General features: G+C 43.9%; 1 protein-coding gene across 1 annotated transcript in view; it reads left to right on the forward strand.

Moving 5' to 3' along the window:
* The window catches only part of LOC124052106 (serine-rich adhesin for platelets-like), a 37,358-nt gene extending 15,946 nt beyond the window's left edge, over positions 1-21,412 (forward strand). The window contains exons 15-19 of the mRNA XM_046376027.1: positions 175-327; positions 11,706-11,858; positions 14,314-15,198; positions 19,960-20,035; positions 20,321-21,412. Of these exons, the coding sequence (XP_046231983.1) occupies positions 175-327; positions 11,706-11,858; positions 14,314-15,198; positions 19,960-20,035; positions 20,321-20,396 (1,343 nt within the window). The 3' untranslated portion in view covers positions 20,397-21,412. The remainder of the gene's footprint in view (positions 1-174; positions 328-11,705; positions 11,859-14,313; positions 15,199-19,959; positions 20,036-20,320) is intronic.
* The last annotated feature ends 619 nt before the right edge of the window (positions 21,413-22,031 follow it).

Consider the following 22,031-nt stretch of genomic DNA (forward strand, 5'->3'; position numbering starts at 1 on the left):
GGCTTGCAGCAACAATGTGAACATGCTGAAATTTAGCAAGTACAATTTACGTAATATCAGGTTAGCATGCAAACATTTGGTATTTAGCACAACAGCACCAAAACCAATTATACATGAGGTGTAATCGATCTTAATTAGTCACCTTCTCATTTTATTCTTCTGCTATATCCCCAGCTACCACAGCCAAGCCCACAAGCTCTGGTTCAGGGTCTGACCCAACATCTGTGACCCAGTCCACGCAAGCCGGCATCGCAACCACCAAAACTAGCAGCATCAACAGCAGCTCTTTGAACAATGAAACTGTCTCTGCCCTCCATACTCCCCCAGGTAAGTGGTCAAGGCCAAAAGACTTCTGACTGACAAGTCTGAGAGTCTACATTCTTGCTAGGCAGCTCTGTAAGGCTGTACTAGCCACAGAGATTCTTTGGCTAATTGGCAGTTCCAGTGCAGGCCACTCCAAGACTTCGTTGTGTAGCTTACGCTGTATGCTTCGGGTTATTGTCTTGCTAGAAAATAAATCTCTCCCAGCTCGGAGTTCTGTTGTACACTGAAACAGATTGTCCTCCAGGATTTCTCATATTTTGCTGTACGCACTTTACCCTCTACCTTTACAAGCCTTCCACGACCTGCTGCCGAGAAGCATCCCCACAGCATAATGCTGCCACAGCCATGCTTCATGGTGGGGGTGGTGTGTTTATGGTGATGTGCAGTGTTTCATGTCCACCAAACATCACATCTAGTCTAATGGTGAGAAAGCTCCATTTTGGTCTCACCAGACCAAAGAACCTTCTTCCAGCTGACCTTGAAGTGTCCCACATGCCTTCATTATGGAGGGGATTACCAACAAACATAAGGGTCATTCCAATACACTAATCATAATAAATAAACACAAAAAAAATAAATACTGCATTATATAATTTATCCACACACCAAATATTTACACACCATACAATAATTTTACACAAACACCACATAGCCAACACCATAAGAAAATAAAAACCCCCTGAGTGCAATGGGCCGTGCCCCCTTGCCCTGTGCCCAATAAAGTCCGCCCCTGCAGCCGCGCGCGCTTCCGCAGAGGAGCAGTGGAGCTGGACCGGGAGTGCAGGTGGCTGTGTGAATGTATGGCAAACCAGAGTCTTTACAAACTGAAATGAAGAGGTGGACGAGTAGTGGGTACCTCACCACACGCCTGGATGCTAGACCGGGGAGAAAACTGACACGGGTGAGTTGTGGTTGTAGTGAGTGAGCGATGCAGCGGGCTGAATATTCAGCGCCGAAGCGTCCATGGCGTACGCCACGCCAAACATGTCAAAAATTAAGCGTCTGGCCAGTAAAGTACAAAAAGCTATACTATGTTGTGCTTCCCTTGTAAAGGCGTTAGTCTGTGGAATACCAAAAAGAGCTGGTAAAGGGTGGGGGTCAGCTCCCACATTATAGGCTATGTGGAGAGTATCAAATATTTTAGACCAAAAGTCTATCAGCTTTGGACATGACCAAAACATGTGCATAAGATCGGCAGGAGACTGGTTACATCTATTACAGATGTCTGCGACATTGGGATAAAATTTTGACAATCTATGATTAGTGTAGTAGATTCTGTGTATAAATTTGCATTGGATTAACCCATGTCGGGCACAGATGGAGGAATGGTGTACTAACTCTAGAATGTTAGCCCACTGGTCTTCTTCAAGAGTCATTCCTAGATCCTGTTCCCATAGATTCTTTGTTTGTTGGGGGAAGATTGCAGTGATAGAATCAAGTGCTCTAAAAATATATGAAATATTCCCTCTCTGATTGGGGTTTAACACAAGAAGTGAATCTAGCAAAGTTTTTGAGGGGAGATTTGGGAAGTCAGAGTAGTTTTTCTGAACGAAGTGTCTAATTTGAAAAAAACGAAAGAGATGGGAAGGAGGGAGCTTAAATTTGGTTGACAGATCAGTAAAGCTCATGAAAGTACCATTATCAAAAAGATCATTAATAGAGGTTATACCCCTTTCAAACCACAGCTGAAAGGCAGGGTCCATAATTGATGGTTTGAAATTATTGTTGTGTAATACTGGAGCATAAATAGAGCAATCTTTCAGGCCAAAATGCCTCCTGAATTGCAACCATATTTTAAGGGACTGTTTGACTACTGGGTTAATGCTTACATCAGTGGTTGACACAGAAAGTGAAGAGCATAGCCATGACCTCAATGAGACTTGAGATGAGGAAATTTCAATTTGGACCCAGGCGGGTTGATTGGTAGTGGATTTGTCAGTCCAATACAATAGTTTATAAATATTGGCTGCCCAGTAATAGTGCAAAAAATTGGGGAGAGCAAGGCCCCCCTCTCTCTTAGGAAGTTGCAATATTTTTTTCTGCATGCGCACAGGTTTACTGGCCCAAAGAAACTTTGACACTGATTTGTCCAATTTAGCAAAAAACTTTTTTGAAGTAAGTACGGGAATATGTTGAAAAAGGTAAAGAAACTTTGGCAAAACAGCCATCTTGATAAGGTTCACCCTGCCAGCCAAAGACAAAGGCAAGGTGGACCATCTGGTAAAGTCTTCCTCAACCTTACCAAGCAAGGGAACAAAATTTTTACTTAAAGTATCTGCCAGGGGCCTTGTAACAAATATCCCTAAATATTTAAAGCCTTCATTTGCCCTCCTAAAAGGGGCGATGTTGTTTGGGAGATCCCCAACCAAGTTATTTATTGCAAATAGCTCACTTTTCCCAAAATTGAGTTTATAGCCAGACAATTGGCCGAACTGATTTAGAATATCTAAGACATAAAGGAGTAGATCGTCTGCATATAATGATAGCTTATGCACAGTACCATGGCGAAAGATACCTTGAAATCTAGGTTCAGATCTTAACCAGATTGCCAGAGGTTCAATGACTATGGCAAACAATAAAGGGGACAGTGGACAGCCCTGTCTAGTACCACGGTGGAGCTGAAAAGGGGGTGAGATGGTATAATTTGTTTGTACAGATGCAACTGGAGATGAATATAACAATTTGACCCATGAAATAAAACCTGAACCTAACCCAAATTTATCCATTATTTCAAAAAGAAAGTCCCATTCCACCCTGTCAAAAGCTTTCTCAGCATCCAGCGACACCACAACCTCTGGGGTGCTGGAGCTGGGCATGTTAAGTATATTAAATAGTCTTCTGGTATTGTGAAATGAGTGTCTTCCTAACATGAAGCCTGTTTGATCCGATGAAATGATTCTTGGTAAAATCAGCTGGAGGCGAAGAGACAAAAGTTTGGCTAGAATCTTGTAATCCACGTTTAGGAGAGATATGGGTCTGAAACTACTACAAAGTAAAGGTTTGTCTTTTTTCAACAAAAGAGAAATAGTGGCGTTAGTTAGGGTTGGAGAGAGTCGACCAACAGACAGTGCCTCATTATATACATCGCAGAGAAGTGGGGCAAATTTCTTATAAAATTCTACCGTGAATCCATCTGGACCCGGTGATTTGCCACTTTGTAAAGCCCTAATAGCATTTGCAACCTCATTTGGTGATATTGGGCTGGCTAAATTTTCTACTAACTCACTCTCTACTCTGGGAAATTCAATAGTATTGAGCAGATTGGTTGTATTAATCTGTGGATGATCTGATGCATATAGATCAGAATAAAATTTAGCAAATGTTTCATTTATATGTTTTGGGTCAGTAAGGGTAACGGCAGATGGTGACTTAACACTTGGAATAAGCCTAGAAGCAGCTGCAGATCTAGACTGCTGGGCAAGGAGTTTGCCAGCCTTATCTCCTGACTCAAAAAAACGTTGTCTAGATTGGAGCAATTGTCGTTCTGCTTCATTAGTAGTTAGACAGTCAAACTCAGATTGAAGTTGCAGGCGTTTTTTGTATAGTGCAGGGTCTGGGTTTGTAGAATAATTGTCATCAACTTCTTTAAGCATTTGTGTTAATTCTGACTGTCTGGCCATATTCATTTTGTTAAGATGAGATGAGTAGGAAATTATGTGACCTCTTAGATATGCCTTGAAGGTTTCCCATAAAGTGCCTCTTGACACATCTGGGGTATCATTAATTTCAAAAAATAGCTGTATGGAGGATGTTAAAGACTCAATAAAGGGGTCATTAGCTAATAAATATGAACTGAATCGCCATGGCTTTAAAGGACGTCTGTAAGTAGGAAAATGTATGTCTAGAGATGTGGGTGCATGATCAGAAATCATAATACTATGGTACTCACATGAGTGGATAGTAGAAAGTAATCGATTATCTAGGAGAAAAAAGTCTATTCTAGAATAAGAACGATGGACGTGTGAAAAAAAGAGAATGATTTTTTGTCAGGAAATTTAAACCTCCATGGGTCTGAAAAACCCAGCTCTGCTGCAGTGGAAGCAAGTTGTTTAGCCGAATTTGAAAGGGAATATGGTCTGGAAGAGGATCTGTCTAAGTCAGCATCTTGAACAAAATTGAAATCCCCTCCTATGATTATGTGGTATGTTTCAATATTGGGAATGGAGGTAAAGAACCTGGATATGAACTGTTCATCATCCCAATTTGGTGCATAAACACTAGCTAAGATAACTGGGATATTGCACAGCTTCCCCGACACTATAACAAACCTACCAGATGAGTCCGCTACAACTTTTTCTAACTCAAAGGGGATATGATTTTGAATTAAGATTGCAGCTCCCCTAGCCCTAGCACCAAACTTGGAGTGATACAATTGACTAAACCTACCCCTCTTAATGCGTAAAATTTCATCACTACGCAAGTGTGTCTCCTGCAGAAACACCACGTCTCCTCTAAGACCCTGAATATGTGACATTATCTTATTTATTTTAGTTGCTTGGTTTGCCCCCTTGACGTTCCATGATATGAAACGGATATTATTCACAGTGTTTGTACTTTCCATACAGGCAGTGGAGTTAACTGTGTATTATATGCATGTTGTGGTATATGATATAAATGTGCATAATATTGAAACCTGAAGACATATGCTATGGCACAATATCTGAGAAATAAAAAGAGGAGGAGAAAGAAAAGAGAGAGAGATAAAAATAAAAAATAAAATAAGAACCCTTCCCCATCCCTCCCCACCCCAAACATGCAGTCACCCACCCCCACCATTCCCAACCACCTCCCCAACCCTTGCACAAACGTGCGAAGATCTCTTAACAAAATTCTCCCGGGGCTCCTCTCTACTCTCTTCTGCCCCGCCACACATTATTTGAAAGTATTAATGCAACAGTAATTTCAACCATTCTGAACATAACGAATCTAAAGGGGTTCAACTTAACAGCTGATTTGCGAAAGACAAGAGAAAAACAATGAGTCACACTTTGCACGTCACATCGGTTAAATTCACGCATTCTGTAACTCCAATAAGAAAGCAACACACTCAGTCAACAGGACTGTCATTAACTGCGCCACCCGGTGGCATCTTAGGAAATAAAACACTAATGAAAAAACTTGTAACATAAGCCTACTTTTTCAGATTGTTAACGTTACTCAACATTCCTGCTTTCAGATTCGTATAAGTCCATACTACAAGAAAAAACAGTAGCAAGAAAGGTGAACCTGTAAACACCGGCGTTGATCAACATCAGTCCTCCATCGGCGAAGTAGGTTTCTGGTACGCGGCCAAAAACTGCTGAGCTGCTTTCACTGAAGACAGGCGCCGTCTTCCTCCTCCGTTTTCGGACCTGATAAATAACCGCGCCGGGTAGAGCAGTGAAGGCTTGAATTGGAGGGTGTAGAGTCGATTCATTACGTCTTTGTACTCTGCACGTTGATCCAGCACTTCAGGGCAGTAGTCTTCGTAAATGTATATCGACTTACCATCATACTTCAGCTCACCTCGCTTCCGACGGGCAGCACGAATCACAGTGTCTTTAGTTTGAAACTTGTGAAAACAGATGATTGTAAAGCCCTAATAGCATTTGCAACCTCATTTGGTGATATTGGGCTGGCTAAATTGGTAGATGGTAGATGCCATGTTGGCTTGTAAAGCACTTAAAGGCAGGTTTTGATGTGTCGAAGTTACTAAATGCACCAACTTTAAGATAATTTGTGGTCAAAATGGAAAATGCGTGGCGGGAGTCTAGAAAAACACCACTACTCCATCCCGCTCACCAACCGGAAGTCCCAATAAATAATATTTTAAAGTGTCTAGAGCCCACTTCACGGCCAGACACTCAAGCTCAACGGCTGCATACCTGGTCTCGCGAGGAAACAGTTTGCGGCTGATGTATGCCACAGGCTTCTTGTTGTCCCCCTCTCCTTGGAGCAGCACTGCCCCAAGGCCAACAACGGAGGCATCAGTCTGGACAGTGAAGGGTTGTTCAAAATCAGGACTCTGGAGCACTGGGTCTTTGCAGAGCGCCTCTTTCAGGTCCAGGAACGCCTGCTCTTGCTTCTCCCCCCACTGGACCTTGGAGGATCCCGACTTCCGGGTCAAGTCTGACAATGGTGCCGCTCGCCGTGCAAAGTCCGGCACAAACCGACGGTACCACCCCACTAGGCCCAGGAATGACCGGACATCCTTCTTGGTCTGGGGCTGTGGGCAGTCCAGTACCGCCTGAACCTTCTCTTTCTGCGGCCGAATCACCCCTCGGCCCAGAACATGGCCAAGGTACCGCACCTCCTCCTTCGCCAGGGCACACTTCTGCGGGTGGATGGTCAAGCCCGCCTGCTGGATGCGCTGAAACACCTCACCTAGATGACAGAGGTGGTCCTCCCAGGTTGCGCTGTACACCACAATGTCATCGAGGTAAGCTGCAGCAAAAGAGTCTGTACCAGCCAACACAATGTCCATCAGTCTCTGAAAAGTGGCTGGTGCCCCCTGCAGACCAAAGGGCATTACCCGAAACTGAAACAGCCCCTGAGGGGTACGAAAGGCTGTGTAGGGTCTGGCCTCTTTAGTCAGAGGTACTTGCCAATATCCCTTGCACAAGTCTAATGTGGTTATAAATGATGCTTTGCCCAGGCGCTCAATCAAGTCTTCCAGCCTCGGCATAGGGTAAGCATCAAAGTGGGACTGTGCGTTCACTTTTCGAAAGTCGATACAAAAGCGCATGGTGCCATCTTTGGGCACCAGCACTACTGGGTTGCTCCACTCACTAGACGATTTCTCGATCACCCCCAAGGCCAGCATCTCCTCCACCTCCACCTTGAGGCATGGCAGGAGACGCTCAGGTACCCGGTACATCCGCTGCCGCACCGGATTTGTTTCCTTCAGAGGGATGGTATGCTCGACCACTGTCGTGAAGCCCGGTCTCTCCTGGAAGAGACCTGCAGGGATGACCGCTTCCATCCCTCTCTGCTGCTGAGGAGTCAGGTGCGACAGGTCTAGGGTGGTTGACTGCTGGCTGATGGGGAAGAACTGCTCTGGACTCTCCTCCCCCTCTGCCACTGCCAGCATACTGAGTTGCAACTCCGGTTGCCTCTCATGCCACTCCTTCAGGAGATTGATATGAAAGATTTGCCTGGGTTTTCTCTTCCCAGGAAGGTCAATCTCGCTGGACCCATCTTCCGCACCACCTTGTACGGCCCCTGCCACCTGGCAAGCAGCTTGTTCTCAGTGGTGGGCAGAAGAAGCAGAACCTTCTGTCCTGGTTGGAGACTCCTCTGCCTGGCTGCCTTGTCGTACCAGGACTTCTGGTGAGTCTGGGCCTGCCCCAGGTTCGCTCGTACCAGCTCTGCCATCTCCTCCATCTTGTCTCTCATCTTCAGTACATGAGCCAAGATGCTGTGAGTCTTGGGAGACCTGGGTCCCTCCCAGGCTTCTCTCAGAATGTCCAAGGGACCACGAACCTGTCGGCCATAAAGCAGCTCAAAGGGTGAAAAACCCGTGGAGGCCTGGGGGACCTCACGGTAGGCAAAAAGTAAGAAGGGCAGCCAGCGGTCCCAGTCTTTCCCATTGGCTGCCACAAACTTCCTCAACATGCTTTTAAGCGTCTGGTTGTAACGCTCTACCAGGCCATCGGACTGAGGGTGGTATGGAGTGGTTCTAATGCCCTTAATACCCAGCAAACTATAAACCTGTTTCATGGTTCTTGAGAGGAAAGCCGTGCCCTGGTCAGTAAGGACTTCCTGTGGAATGCCCACCCTGGAGAAGAGTTGCAACAATGCCTGTGCTATGGGGCGAGCTGTTACCTTGCGCAGAGGGAAGGCCTCTGGGTAACGGGTAGCATAGTCACAGACTACCAGAATGTACCGGTAGCCTGTCTGTGTTCTCTCCAGGGGACCTACAATGTCCATAGCAATACGGGTAAAAGGCACCTCGATGACAAGAAGTGGCTGAAGGGGATAAGGGCTAGTCTTTCTACGACTGGTCAGCTGGCATTCTGGACAGGTCTTACAATAATTTAAGACATCACTGTAGAGCCCTGGCCAATAAAACCTGGCTGCAATTCTCTCGTGGCTCTTGGTGTTGCTCAGATGACCTGCCCAAGGGATTTTGTGACCCATAGCTAGCACCTGTTCCCTCAGCTGTTTGGGAACCACTAGCTGCTCAGTCCTGCCTTCCCCTGGCTGGTGATATAATCTTCCGTCTCTCAAAACATATCTCTCCCCGGACAAAGCAGAAGGGACTTCTGTCTGGACATCATCAATGTGGGTGACCTTCTCGTAAGCTTTCTGCAGAGTGGGATCCTCTCTCTGCAGCTGCTCAAAATTATTTTCTACCTTCACCCACTCATCATCTGGTAGGTTAACCGGTAGCTCCTCAGATCTCTGCAATGTCCCCACTAACCTATCCTGTCTGCGCTGCCTGCGGGTCTTCCTGCATTTCACTTGGGCAGGAGAAGTGATGTCCTCCTCAGCAAATGGCAGCTCTGACAGGCTAGTGGACTCATGCTCATCAGCAGGCTCCTCAGGACCCTGTGCCCTGCTCTGGGCCCTTGTCACTACCATGCTGATGGGTCGGCTTGTCTGCACTAGCTCAGGCAGGACAGGGAGGTCTTGGCCAATGACCACAGAATGGCTCAGTCTCTCAACCACCCCCACCGTCATTTGATAAGTCTGGCCTCTGACCTCTAGGTATACTTCAGCTACCGGGTACTCATGCTCATCCCCATTTACACAAGAGACCCTCAGTTTTCCATCCGGTAAATAGTCTCTCTTTTCTACGACGTGGGGCTGTACTAATGTCTGGGTGCTTGCAGTGTCCAACAGGGCAATAACCCTCTTCCCACTAACCACAACTGGTTCAGTCTGAAGCCTCCCCACCAACCCTGTGTCACCTTCTTCCCGTCTCGGGACACAGCAATGGCTGGAGTGCTTGGGCTTCCTGTTCGGACATTCAGGCTTAATGTGGCCCTCTTGATGGCAGTGATAGCAAACCACTGTTGCAGTAGGTTTCTGTTCCTGGGCCTCTCTGGACCTAACTGTGGGCAACAAACTTCGAACAGGCTGTCTACTGGGCTCACTAGTCTTTGAACCACTCCCATGACCAAACCCCTCAGACCTACCTCGAGCTGCTGGTCTTGGTGGTGGCTCCATCCGGAAGGTCTTGTGGCCCCGCCGAGCTGCCATGAAGTTCTCCACCAGTTCTGCTGCCCTCTGACCATCCTGCGGATTGTGCTCCTTCACCCATACTCTGATGTCGGGGTTCAGGGTTCGCAGGAACTGTTCTAAGACAAGGGTTTCCATCACCTCGTCAATTGTCTTTGTTGCCGGCCGAATCCACTTGTTGATGAGATCCTTGAGGCGGGTGTACAGCTCCCGAGGCGTTTCTCCTGGCCTGACGTCTGGTTCACGGAACCTCCTCCGATACACCTCCTCGTTGATCTCATATTTATTTAGGATGGCCTCCTTCACACGATCAGGTATTGTTCGATGTCATCCCCTTCCTCAAACCTGGGGATCGCCGCACTGGACCAGGCCCTTGGTGCAGGGGCTGGTCCTGCTGCTGCTGGAGATACTGGTGCTGCTGGAGCTACTGCTGGTACGTCGCCCAGTGGGGAATGGAGACCCCTGGCTGATGCATAGGTGGTGCTGGAGGTGGACGTCTACGGTCAGCATCAACATCTTCCCTGAGTTGATTCAGCTGGAGCTGGACACCCCTCCATCTCTGTTCCTGCTTCGATGCCTCCCTGTCCTGGGCTTGAAGGGTCCTGACCAGGCGCTGATGCAGGGTGGCTAGGTCACACTCACTGGGCTGGTCTCCGCCCGACGCCTGGGCCCCGACCTCACCGTCTGTCTGCACCTCTCCTTCCTCCTCTGTGTCCACTGGGGTCTGGATGGGGAAATCCATGCTCACCCCAGTTCGGCTGTCTTGCGCCCCACGGCCTCGCTTCCCTGCTCGACCTCTCATTCCAACTCTTCTCTCCAGCTTCTCCGATGGCCACAGATCCCACCGCTGCCACCAAATGTGAGGGACCAGAGTGGTCTCCCCGAATAACGGGATCTCGGCAAGACCGGAATCAGGCAGAAGAGGTTGAAAATAGGAGCCAGCAAAGCGTCAGGTGCCAGGAAAAATCCTTTTTATTCTCCCGGAACACAAGGTTTTCACAGGCAGACAAAAATGCAGGAATAACGCGGGAACTAAACACTGATAACCAACTCTCACAACAGCACATAGTAGTTCTCCCAAGGAACCACAAGAGCAAAATGAGGCTCCTTTAAATAGGGCTGCTTGTTGAGCCCAAATGGACCAGACCATTATGGAGGGGATTACCAACAAACATAAGGGTCATTCCAATACACTAATCATAATAAATAAATACAAAAAAAATAAATACTGCATTATATAATTTATCCACACACCAAATATTTACACACCATGCAATAATTTTACACAAACACCACATAGCCAACACCATAAGAAAATAAAAACCCCCTGAGTGCAATGGGCCGTGCCCCCTTGCCCTGTGCCCAATAAAGTCCGCCCCTGCAGCCGCGCGCGCTTCCGCAGAGGAGCAGTGGAGCTGGACCGGGAGTGCAGGTGGCTGTGTGAATGTATGGCAAACCAGAGTCTTTACAAACTGAAATGAAGAGGTGGACGAGTAGTGGGTACCTCACCACACGCCTGGATGCTAAACCGGGGAGAAAACTGACACGGGTGAGTTGTGGTTGTAGTGAGTGAGCGATGCAGCGGGCTGAATTTTCAGCGCCGAAGCGTCCATGGCGTACGCCACGCCAAACATGTCACCAAGCATTTAAAACATATATAAACTGACGACAGAGTCCATTTCTCCGTGTGTGTGTGTGTGTGCGCACACACGCGTCAGCGTGTATATGTGCTACAAAGTCCGAAACGTTTTTTTTAATTTTAATTGTTCGACGCTGCCTCGCAGGCCACGTTATCAAAACGCGTCCCTCGTGGGAGACAGTGAGAAGGAGGGTGCTCACCTTCTCACACTCATCTCAGCTGCTGAAGCTTTTAATAATTCTGAGCACTCACAGGTGTCTTGGTGGCCTCCCTCACGAGTCTCCTTCTTGCATGGACACTCAATTTATGAGGATGGCCTGCTCTATACAGATTTACACATATACCATATTTTTAACTGAACTGCAAGGGATGCCAAATGGAGTGTCAGCATGTTAACAGGCTTGCAGCAACAATGTGAACATGCTGAAATTTAGCAAGTACAATTTACGTAATATCAGGTTAGCATGTTAGCATGCAAACATTTGGTATTTAGCACAACAGCACCAAAACCAATTATACATGAGGTGTAATCGATCTTAATTAGTCACCTTCTCGTTTTATTCTTCTGCTATATCCCCAGCTACCACAGCCAAGCCCACAAGCTCTGGTTCAGGGTCTGACCCAACATCTGTGACCCAGTCCACGCAAGCCGGCATCGCAACCACCATAGCTAGCAGCATCAACAGCAGCTCTTTGAACAATGAAACTGTCTCTGTCCTCCATACTCCCCCAGGTAAGTGGTCAAGGCCAAAAGACTTCTGACTGACAAGTCTGAGAGTCTATATTCTTGCTAGGCAGCTCTGTAAGGCTGTACTAGCCACAGAGATTCTTTGACTAAATGCCAGTGCTAGCATTTTAACATGCTGGCAGCAACAATGTGAGCATGCTGTTATTTAGCACAGATATTATTAATTATTAAACAAACCTTATTTAACATCAGGTTTGCATGTGAGCATGCTAACATTTGGTATTTAGCCCAATGGCACCTAAACCAATTGCCGTTGTAGTGTCTCGTCTCATCTTCCTCTGGGGGCCAGCAGCCTCTGCCGGGAAGCCCAGATTGTCCCCCTCCCAACCACATTTACCAGCTCGTCCGAGGGGACACCGAGGCTTTCCCAGGCCAGGCGACCGATGTAATCCCTCCATCATGTCTTGAGTCCTCCATCTTTTACTTGTGTTATCCACGTTGCAATTTGACCACCAGCAGTTCAATCATATATTTGTGTATGTTATGTTAACAGTGGCTCCATGAAGCCCAAAGCCATGAGTATTTTTATGAGATGATGAGTGGGTTTCAGAGGTGTATCATCTCAACTGCTTTTAACTGTTTTTCATATATTCATAGATCATCTCTATTTTGACTCCCAGATCTCATTCTAAATGTATGTGCTGCCCTCTGCTGGCTCATATTAACAATTACAACTGAGATGTCAGTCATTTATATTTTAAGACGTCACATGCAAATATTCCAAAAACAAACAACAACAACACAACAAGTTAGTAAGTAGTTAGTAAATATTTCAATATATTTCATTGGAGTATATTATAATATAATTATTCACCTATTAATTCGTGAGACCATTTTGAACAGTAGTACAAAAGTCTGATTGTTAACTTAAAGAATTTTTGCAAGCAGTTCTGAAAATATACCATTAATATGGTTTGTCGCTTTGCAGTGCAACCGGTCTTTAGTTTTAGGTCTGCATTACAGCTTCGTGACTGGGCGGCTGTGTGAGGTTTTGAGTGTGACTCAGTCATCATATAGTCTCACCCTGCGGCTCTGATAATCAGTCACCTACAGTCACAGGCAGCCACACATACTACAGCTGCCCACAGGGAGCAGAAAGCAGAGATTAAAGAAGTGTTTGTAAAGATATACATGAAAAGGAATACAGTGATGAGGCTCAGCCTGAAAACTCTGATAACATGTAAGTAAGCTGCTATTTTATTTAGTAACTAGCCTTTAAGTTTGATTTTTCTCTTTCTCAATTTATGTACCTTAATGTCTTGAAGAAGTCAGAAAACAGGAAAGGTCAGATTTCTAGTATGAAGATAATTAACTAAATTGAAGAACTGAAAAAAGTTGAATTTCAATCATAGATGGTGAAATTTTGGCTAATGAAAGGAATGCAGACATACCAAAAGCTGACAAGCCACCTGAACTACCATAAAAACTCAGATTTTATTATTATTATTTTATTGTTATTATTTATTATTCAGGCTGCTCTTTTTATTTGGTGTAGCTCTAAACCCTGTTGTTGAAAATCTCTTTAAGTTGGCATTCGGGTGAGCTAATTTCCTGTTTACAGCAGAGTCAGCCTTGTTTCACTCAGTAAGACATTTTTAACAAAGTCACAGCGTCTTGTTAGAACAGACTTTTTTTTCCTCTTGTTTAAAAATTGTGTTCCAAGTTTATTTGTATTAAAATCACAAGCCGGCTCTCCCTGATGGATATTAAGGCTATACAGAATGCTTCTTTGATGTTTGATTTGAGTTCTAAATTCTCACAATAGATACTTCAAGCCATGTCAGTCTCTATATAGCACAAACTGTTTGGTCTTCATGACTTAGTGCGAAGGAAACAGATTTGTGTCTGTACACTAAAGCTCGGAGTAGCTGACTTGGACTTTGGTGAAGAGCATCATGCTGTTCTAAAATCTGTGGGTAGTGATAGTGTGGGAAGAATATTGTGTTAGCAGTTAAATTATTTCAGAAAAAAATGGGGCTTCCTGTCACAGGATGACACTGAACAACTTTGTAATCCTGTAGAACTGTGCTGTGGCTTTCTAAAAAGACAAAATTTAAAATAAGTATACTGAGAAGACAGGAAAACCTTGAGTGCGTCATACCTGAACTCTGCCCTGACTTCCTGTTCAGTGAAACCATGAAATGAAACTGTGCTTCTTGTCCTAAAGCCTGATATGATCCTGCTCCACAGAACTTAAGTCTGCCATAGCTGTTTACTGTAAAAGTGATGTTAAAGGTTAAGGCTGCCTGCCATTATTCATTTATTTATTTTATTGTCAGCAAAAAAAACTAAAGCAAACTATGTGTCAGTCCATCTCTGACTACTTGCAGATATAGGGCACTGTATTTTTTATCACAGGAATACAACTGTTTTCACTGAATTCACTTTAAATCTACTTTGACAATAGACATCATTTGACATCATTTGTCTTGAATTGCAGGTGTACTGTTGAGCAGTACAGTAAGAACACAGAGCCCAGATCGGGCTACCACAATAACATTCTCTGCATTGACATCTTCAACAATGGCACCTTCCTCTGTTGGTGCCACTGAACTGGCCTCTCAAACATCTACACAAGTCCCTGGGAGTATTTCTGTGGATTCATCATCTACCCAAGTTATCAGTACCACTCTGTCTACAACCAACAATACGGCTAATACGTCAATGACAGCCAGCACTGGGACGACAGCTTCATCAGAAATAAACCCCAGCCCCACGGCCTCTCCATCTTATTCCTCCTCCCCATTAACGGTATCTTCCAAAACAACTCAAGACTCTAGCACAGGTATCAGCACCATCAGCTCCACCTCAAACATTTCCCAAACCAGTAGCTCCTTCATCACCACCCAACCCACCAGCTCCACCACCAGTGCTATGACCAGCACTAGCACCACCAGTGCTACGACCAGCACCAGCCCCACCAGTGCTGCGACCAGCACTAGCACCACCAGTGGTAAGACCAGCACCAGCACCACCAGTGCTACGACCAGCACCAGCCCCACCAGTGCTGCGACCAGCACTAGCACCACCAGTGGTAAGACCAGCACCAGCACCACCAGTGCTACGACCAGCACCAGCCCCACCAGTGCTGCGACCAGCACCAGCACCACCAGTGGTAAGACCAGCACCAGCACCACCAGTGCTCTGACCAGCACCAGCACCACCAGTGGTAAGACCAGCACCAGCACCACCAGTGCTCTGACCAGCACCAGCACCACCAGTGGTAAGACCAGCCCCAGCACCAGCACCACCACTACTACCACCAGTATCAACCAAACCTCCAAACCTGTACAGGTGGATCACAAGATCGGGCCCCCAAGCTCAGGTAGGTAACAGAAAAGTTGTTTTCTGCATTTAGCATTAGGAGATAATGGATTACAAGCAGCTAAACACACACGTGTGAATGATGATTTCTCGAGGATTAGTGATGGCACAGTAATAGTATACATTGGCTAATATGATGTCCTTCATAAGGCTTTTGATATTATAGTGAGAAATAGGCTACATTGTGCTAAAATCTTTGATTGGCACTGCCTAATTTTACAGTTTTACCCTCACATTTGTTAAAGTCTGAGAAGCTGCTGTGGGGAAACATCTTTTGACAGTGAATGACATTTATTTAACCTTTACGCTGGATGGGTCACATCATGAACGCGAATTGTGGTTGCTTTAACGACCAAAAAGAGCAAGCATTAATAACACGAAAGAAGCTGCGTTTGTGTGGGCACATTGCTGCATGTACTGGTGAGAATATAAAATAGTTCAAGGAATTCCAGTTTGAGTTTGATTGAAACAGGACAGTAATGCTGTGTTGACATTGTGCTAATGTCTGTCTTGCTGTTTATCACTGGACTCACCTTTGCAAACCAGCTCTAGCTGCTTGTCACTCATGGCCTCTGATGTGCCAGTCGCACATTGCCTAACACGCAAAGGAAACCAATGACGTACAGGTGCTCACATCTCTCTCTTTAAGAGGTCAAATGCTCACTTGCACAGGCAGTGTGTCAGATTATATGTTCCTCCTTCCTCTTTGATCTATTTGATGCTGTCAATTTGTGGTCAATATGTGACAGGATGGTTTCCTCTCATACTTCCTTGTGTACTTTGCAGGTTAGTCTTTAGTTGCTGAGTGAAAACTGTTCAAGCACTGACCTTTTTGATAACATCCTTCCCACCTTGTCATTTATTGTGGCAGCACAAGCTAATCATTACGGTAAATGCTGTGAGTTATACAGGCAATCCCGACACAGATCAATCCAATATCTGGATTGATGATCCTTCACCTTTACAAAGATATATTAGCAAGTCATACACCTCCTTACATGTATCGATTCTTAATCCTATTTGCTGTATATTTTTGCCTGGCTTACATGCTTTTTTTCAGGACACTAAATCTCCAACAACTCCAGGTTGTAGCTGCTGTCCTGTTACTGAGTTTGAACTTTGTACTGTGTGAGCACTAACTGTTACAAGAATTTCTTTCATAAGTTATCTTTATAGAGGGCAATAAGAGTCACATTGAAAACACTAAATAGGGCTGTGATGATAACTGCATGTCCGCAATACCACAGTATTGCTGGTAAAGGCCACAGGAGTGCATACAGTGTTCAGTGTGAAATATGATAAAAAACAATAATCATTACTAAATTAGTATGAATCACTCTCTTCATTCTATGTTCAGGGCTTCTGGAAAAAAAAATTCAGGTGCTCATCATTTCAGCTTCATGCACGAAAGAAGAGGGACAGTCCATTAAAAGTGATTATTTGGTTTGAGGTTTGAGTGGTTGTGATATTCACACATTTAGATTAGATGCAAATGCTCAAAGCAAGCACACCTCTAAGCTTCATACAGTTGAGGCTAGTCAGTTGACATTACTGGATTCCTCCATGCTGGTCAGTGCCTTGATGAAACTTCTCCTCCATTCACTCGCAGTAGCCTTTCTCACCAGTTCATCTCTCCATAAGTCAGATGACTATTGTGAATAAGTTTTGTGACTTTATTTGAACAGCCCTTAACAGCATTTAACAAGAAGCTAACTTTGGGCCCACGTGACCCATGAACTTAGATTTGTGTCTGCTTGGAATATCATGCTTACCTTAGGTTAAATCACCTTATTGGTTGACAAACTCAAACTAAGACAACCATGAACTGACAGCTTTAAACATGGAAAAATGAATAATCACTCAAGACATTCAGCGCTGAATTTATCGTCATGGTTTATTTTACGAAGTGCCCAAAAAGAGGAGGATGGATTACAAAGCTTCTGAAAAGGATATGATCACACCAGAGCCCATCTAATTTATCCATTACCTTGGTATATACATACACCTGCAGAACTGTTGACATTTCTATGTTGTGCCACCTGCCATTGAGCGGGATAGCTTCACAGAGTATGTTACCAGGTAAACAGAGCCAGAGTTTAAGAGATCTCTCATTCTTCAATGGAAAACCCGGAGTTTATAAATCTAGTTTATTATCTGATGTTTGCATTTTGATGTAGCATGGCTGCAGTTGTTTAAGTATCAGTCGGAATAGGAGTGAATTTTCAACCTCCACCTCTGGAATGTGTAGCACAAACCTCTTACCTTCCACCCACGTAATACAATGTGGTATTAAAGATCAGATAGCTCCGTTCCATGATGAGTTGAAGAATGATAATCTACAGTCAACAGACAAAAAGTAGCAGGTCATTTGTTGCTTAAGATAAGACCCCAGATTTTGTCAGAACAACCAACAGAGCCCCCAGATCTGCCATGTGTTTGGTCCAGTTTCCCATGAAGAGATTACTAATTACCACAGCTCAAAGGCCGGTTTGACCATTAAATCTTACCTGATGTAGTTAGAGATTTAACAGCTCAGCATGAGAGTCAGCCACATGGAGTAGTATCAACAGTTGAAGCCAGCCATGTATGGCATGGGTTAGACCAGTGCTTCTCAAATAGTGGGGCGCCCCTGGGGGGGCGCGGTGCGATGCCAGGGGGGGCGTGTGTGACCCTGGAGAACATGCTTTTTTGCCGTACTAGAATAAAGTGTAATTGCACATCCACTACAGTAGTTGGCAGTGGCGCTCTCATTGTCAAAGTGTGCGCAGGGAGTATTAGCTCTATGGTGTAGCGGGTTTTTTGCACCGAGCAGGCGATATGAAGTGCAGTAAACGAACCCTTAAGAGACAACATGAAGAAATTTTTAACAGGGATGAAAAGAAAGGCGGAGAGAGACGAAGATAATGAGACAAAAGTAACTCACCCGAAAGCTAAGATGAGGAAATATGACGAAGCATATGTAGCGCTTGGCTTCACTGTGACTACAGTGGGAGACGAGGAAAGACTGGTGTGTTTACTGTGTCTAAACATGCTGGCAGCGGACAGCATGAAGCCAAATAAATTAAGGCGTCACTTGAAGACATTACATCCCAATCATGCTGATAAGCCGCTGGAGTTTTTTCAGCGAAAACGTGCCGAATATTGCCAACAATCATCCCGCTTTGTGAATGCTACTTCAGTAAACCAGCGAGCACTGTTAGCATCATATTATTACATATTATTATTACTATTATTTATAGTCGCGGCGGAGAGTTGGGGGGGCGCGAATTGTTTTCTTCTTGCTGGGGGGGGCGCAACAGAAAATAATTGAGAAGCACTGGGTTAGACCAATCAGGAAGGCATGAACAGATGATGACATGACTTGCAATCTCTTTAGCTGTAATCACTTTGGTGATTCCTTAACTTTCCATCTAGTATCATAGTATCAAAACAAGTTGTTTTGTGTTGATATGTTAGCATGCTAAACTGAGAAATTGAGCATGATCATAACAATTTTAATAATATTAATGATCTTTATCGTTAGCATGTTAGCCACTGTGAACATGTTAGCAGGATGTTAGCTCAAGCGCTGCTTGTTAAGTTGCCAAGGTAAAACCTCACAGAGCATGCAGTACTGCTTAGACTCTTAGTCTTGGTGTTGTTTTATAAGTAACGTGTTGCTTAGAATGGTGATATGATTACTTTATGAGTAACAAGAAATTTCATCACAGCAGTCCCAGTAATTGTTTGTTGTCTTATAGAGTTCGATGGGGGCTCATTTCAGTTTGGTCTCTCTATGTTCACTGGAGAGACTGGGATCCACTAGCCTGGCACAGTGGCTTGAAGTGGCAGAAACTAGCAGCTAGCCTCTGCCAAAAGAGAAGAAATGTGCCTCCCTGTGTTTTTAACAAGACTTTTAACATTAGCCACAGGCACAGATATTAATTTTGTTTTGAGGGTGTGTGAACAACTGAAGCAGTGGTAGCTGTTGGTCCCTGCCAGTTGTAGGATGGCCTGCTTCTTGTCTTTTTCCATTTAATCACATTTTATATGTTTTGGTTGGTTTTAACTTAATTGAACAGAACAGCATTCCAGTGTTTGTCTACATAGATGGGTAGCATATTTCCATGCAGCCAGACAAAACTCAGTGCTGGACATTAGTAACATCTTCATTCTATCATATGACATTTGCACATGACATGACATTTGCAGGCCAAGTTTGTTGTCTATATACTGTAAGACACACTCTGCAGCTGGCCACCTCAAAATACCTTTTTTAAAATTCCTTTCAACAATAAAAAGCTATTAACTTTACATTAAAACACACACTTAATATTTTGGACTGCCAGTGGAGATGACGAGATACAAATTTGACTGGACAGTGAATGAAGAGGCAAAGTAGATTATTAAGATTAAGAGCAGTAAGATTTCCCTTCACTGGAATTATGGTGCCTATAGCCCATCCCCTGAAACAGCCCCATACCACCCCTGAATTCAATAATAAAGAGGTGTGTCAAAATACTTGAAAATGTTTGAGAACCATTGTCTTAAATCACTGGACTGTTGGCCTCAGTGGAGGAACGCACTTTCCAAGTGCCACTCAAGTTGGTAATTTAATTTAATTTAATTATTAAAAATCAGTAACTGATAGCAGTTTTCAAGTAACTTGCAGAGAAATAAATAAATATAGAAAAAATATGTGCCAGAGGACTAAAACATTTTTGAGATGAAATTTTAGTCTCTCTTTCTCTTTCTCTTTCTCTGTCTCTGTCTCTCTCCTCAGGAATTATTGCAGCCATTGTGTTGACGTTCATCCTAATTGTCAGCTTCGTGTCGGGATTGTACTACTACATAAATAAGTGAGTGCAGAGCTCAGACATATCTCATGCAAAGCAAATACCGGTAAACATGCTACTGGTAGTGTACTGAAGGTGAACTGATGACACTTTATTCTTATTCTTGCTGCGGTGGTGAATGAAAACTGTTTAGTTGAGTGTTTGTATAACCATAAGAGCCGTTCTTTATATATCTCCACTATTATTCATAAAAAAGACTGCTGTAATCTAATCCTTGATAGTGAATAGAATGATTCCCTGTCACATCTTCATCTCTCACTCGTATTCACTATTTCCTCTCTGTTCTAGACGTACATCCTATGGACGTCTGGAGAGTGACCAGAGCGCTTTCTCAAATTTCGACAACCCCATGTATGACCCCTGAATTTTAACTTTTGAACTCCAACCCAGAAAGTGACCTCCTAAACTTAAACCTAAGTCCTCAGTGTGAAGAAGAAAATGTTCTGGAGATCTTCGTTTGGCCCCGCGACCCTGATGGATAAGCGGTATAGAAAATGGATGGATGGATGGATGGATCTTCATTTGAGTGTGTTTATAGTGACCTAGTAACTGTGACCTGTAGCCTGTAGTTTGATTGCACTGAATTGCAAAATACTGAACAAATGTTATCTTTCTATTAAATCTTTGCCTCAGGAAAGAAAAGTGTTTTGTATTTGGGTAGCTTGTCTAACAGTTCAAGTTTTACCACAGGAAAACAAGCATGTTCATGAGAGGCATCATGAGTCTCACAGGATATTTGTAATAAAAGAAAAAATATTCTGTATGATATGCTTAAAACTTGAATACTTGCATAAGTGAACTCAACAAGGACTACTTTAAAGTTAAAAAAATGTTCCCCTGTGTTCCCCGTGTGAGCTGCTTTCTCTGCATTCTGTGTCGTTCTTTTTTGCTATTTCCCTGAATTTCCTTGTGTTCCCTGTGTTCGTTGTTTCCAGTGTTCCCTGTGTTATGTGTATCAGTGTCCCCCCTCCTGGATAATTCTTTGTCTGAACCTTTTTACCTGCACTCCCAGCCAGTGGAGTCAGTTCATTTAATAAGTTTCTACTGATTGCCCTGTCTGTGTCCTCCACTTTGTGACTTTATAACACTGAAGGAACCAAAAGACAGAATTTCTTTACAGCAACCATGAAATTTGAATGCTAATTTATTCTAGTAAGATCATTCCTGATCAAACTACTATCCATGGTTGATTATTTTTAATATTGAAAGTTATTATTGTGAAGTTATTTCATTTTTCAGTGTGATTTTTCTGTGCTAAGCAGCTCAGCCAGACTGCATTTCAGATTATAATTTGCAAGACTTTAATTTTTGAAATAATATTGTTTGTTTTTTTTTTTGTTTTGTTTTTTTTGCATTCAGATAAAGAATAATGTGACAGTTGTGATGCTTTTGACACAATTTTATTGTGTGATGTGTGTTGTGTGCAATTATATTGATAAAGGAACAATGTGAGTACTTGTGTTGTTTATGGTTTTATATAGACACGATGAAGAGTGGCATGTGTCAAATACAAGCATACACTGCATTCATATGCATTTCTAGCCAACGTATTGGCATGGCTCCAGGGATGGAACTGTAGTTGTTGCAGATTGAAATATCTCAACTACAACTAGATGTACTGCCATGAAGTTTTGTAAAGACAATGACGATGTCCTGAGATTGAATCCGACTGACTTTGGAGATCCTCTAACTTTTCCTCTTGTGTCATCACGAGGTTGACATTTCTGTTTTTTAATGGAAGGTCTCAACAACTATTTTAATGATTTTGTCAAATTGTCAAAATTTCCAGACACGATTACTTGCTTTTACTATTGTGATCTCCTGACTTTTTATCTGCTGTCTGTTTTATATGTCCGAGGGAAAACATGCTAGAAGGGCCCGAAACATTTCCATTTACAGAAACTTACTGCATCTTTAGAAACGGCACCAATTCAAAAAGACATGATCGGGGCAATATCAAAAATTTGTGTTGCCTCTTTGCTTCAAACACACAGTCTTA

This window comes from Scatophagus argus, chromosome 20 (genome assembly GCF_020382885.2).
Source record: "Scatophagus argus isolate fScaArg1 chromosome 20, fScaArg1.pri, whole genome shotgun sequence".
Taxonomy (NCBI): Eukaryota; Metazoa; Chordata; class Actinopteri; family Scatophagidae; genus Scatophagus; species Scatophagus argus.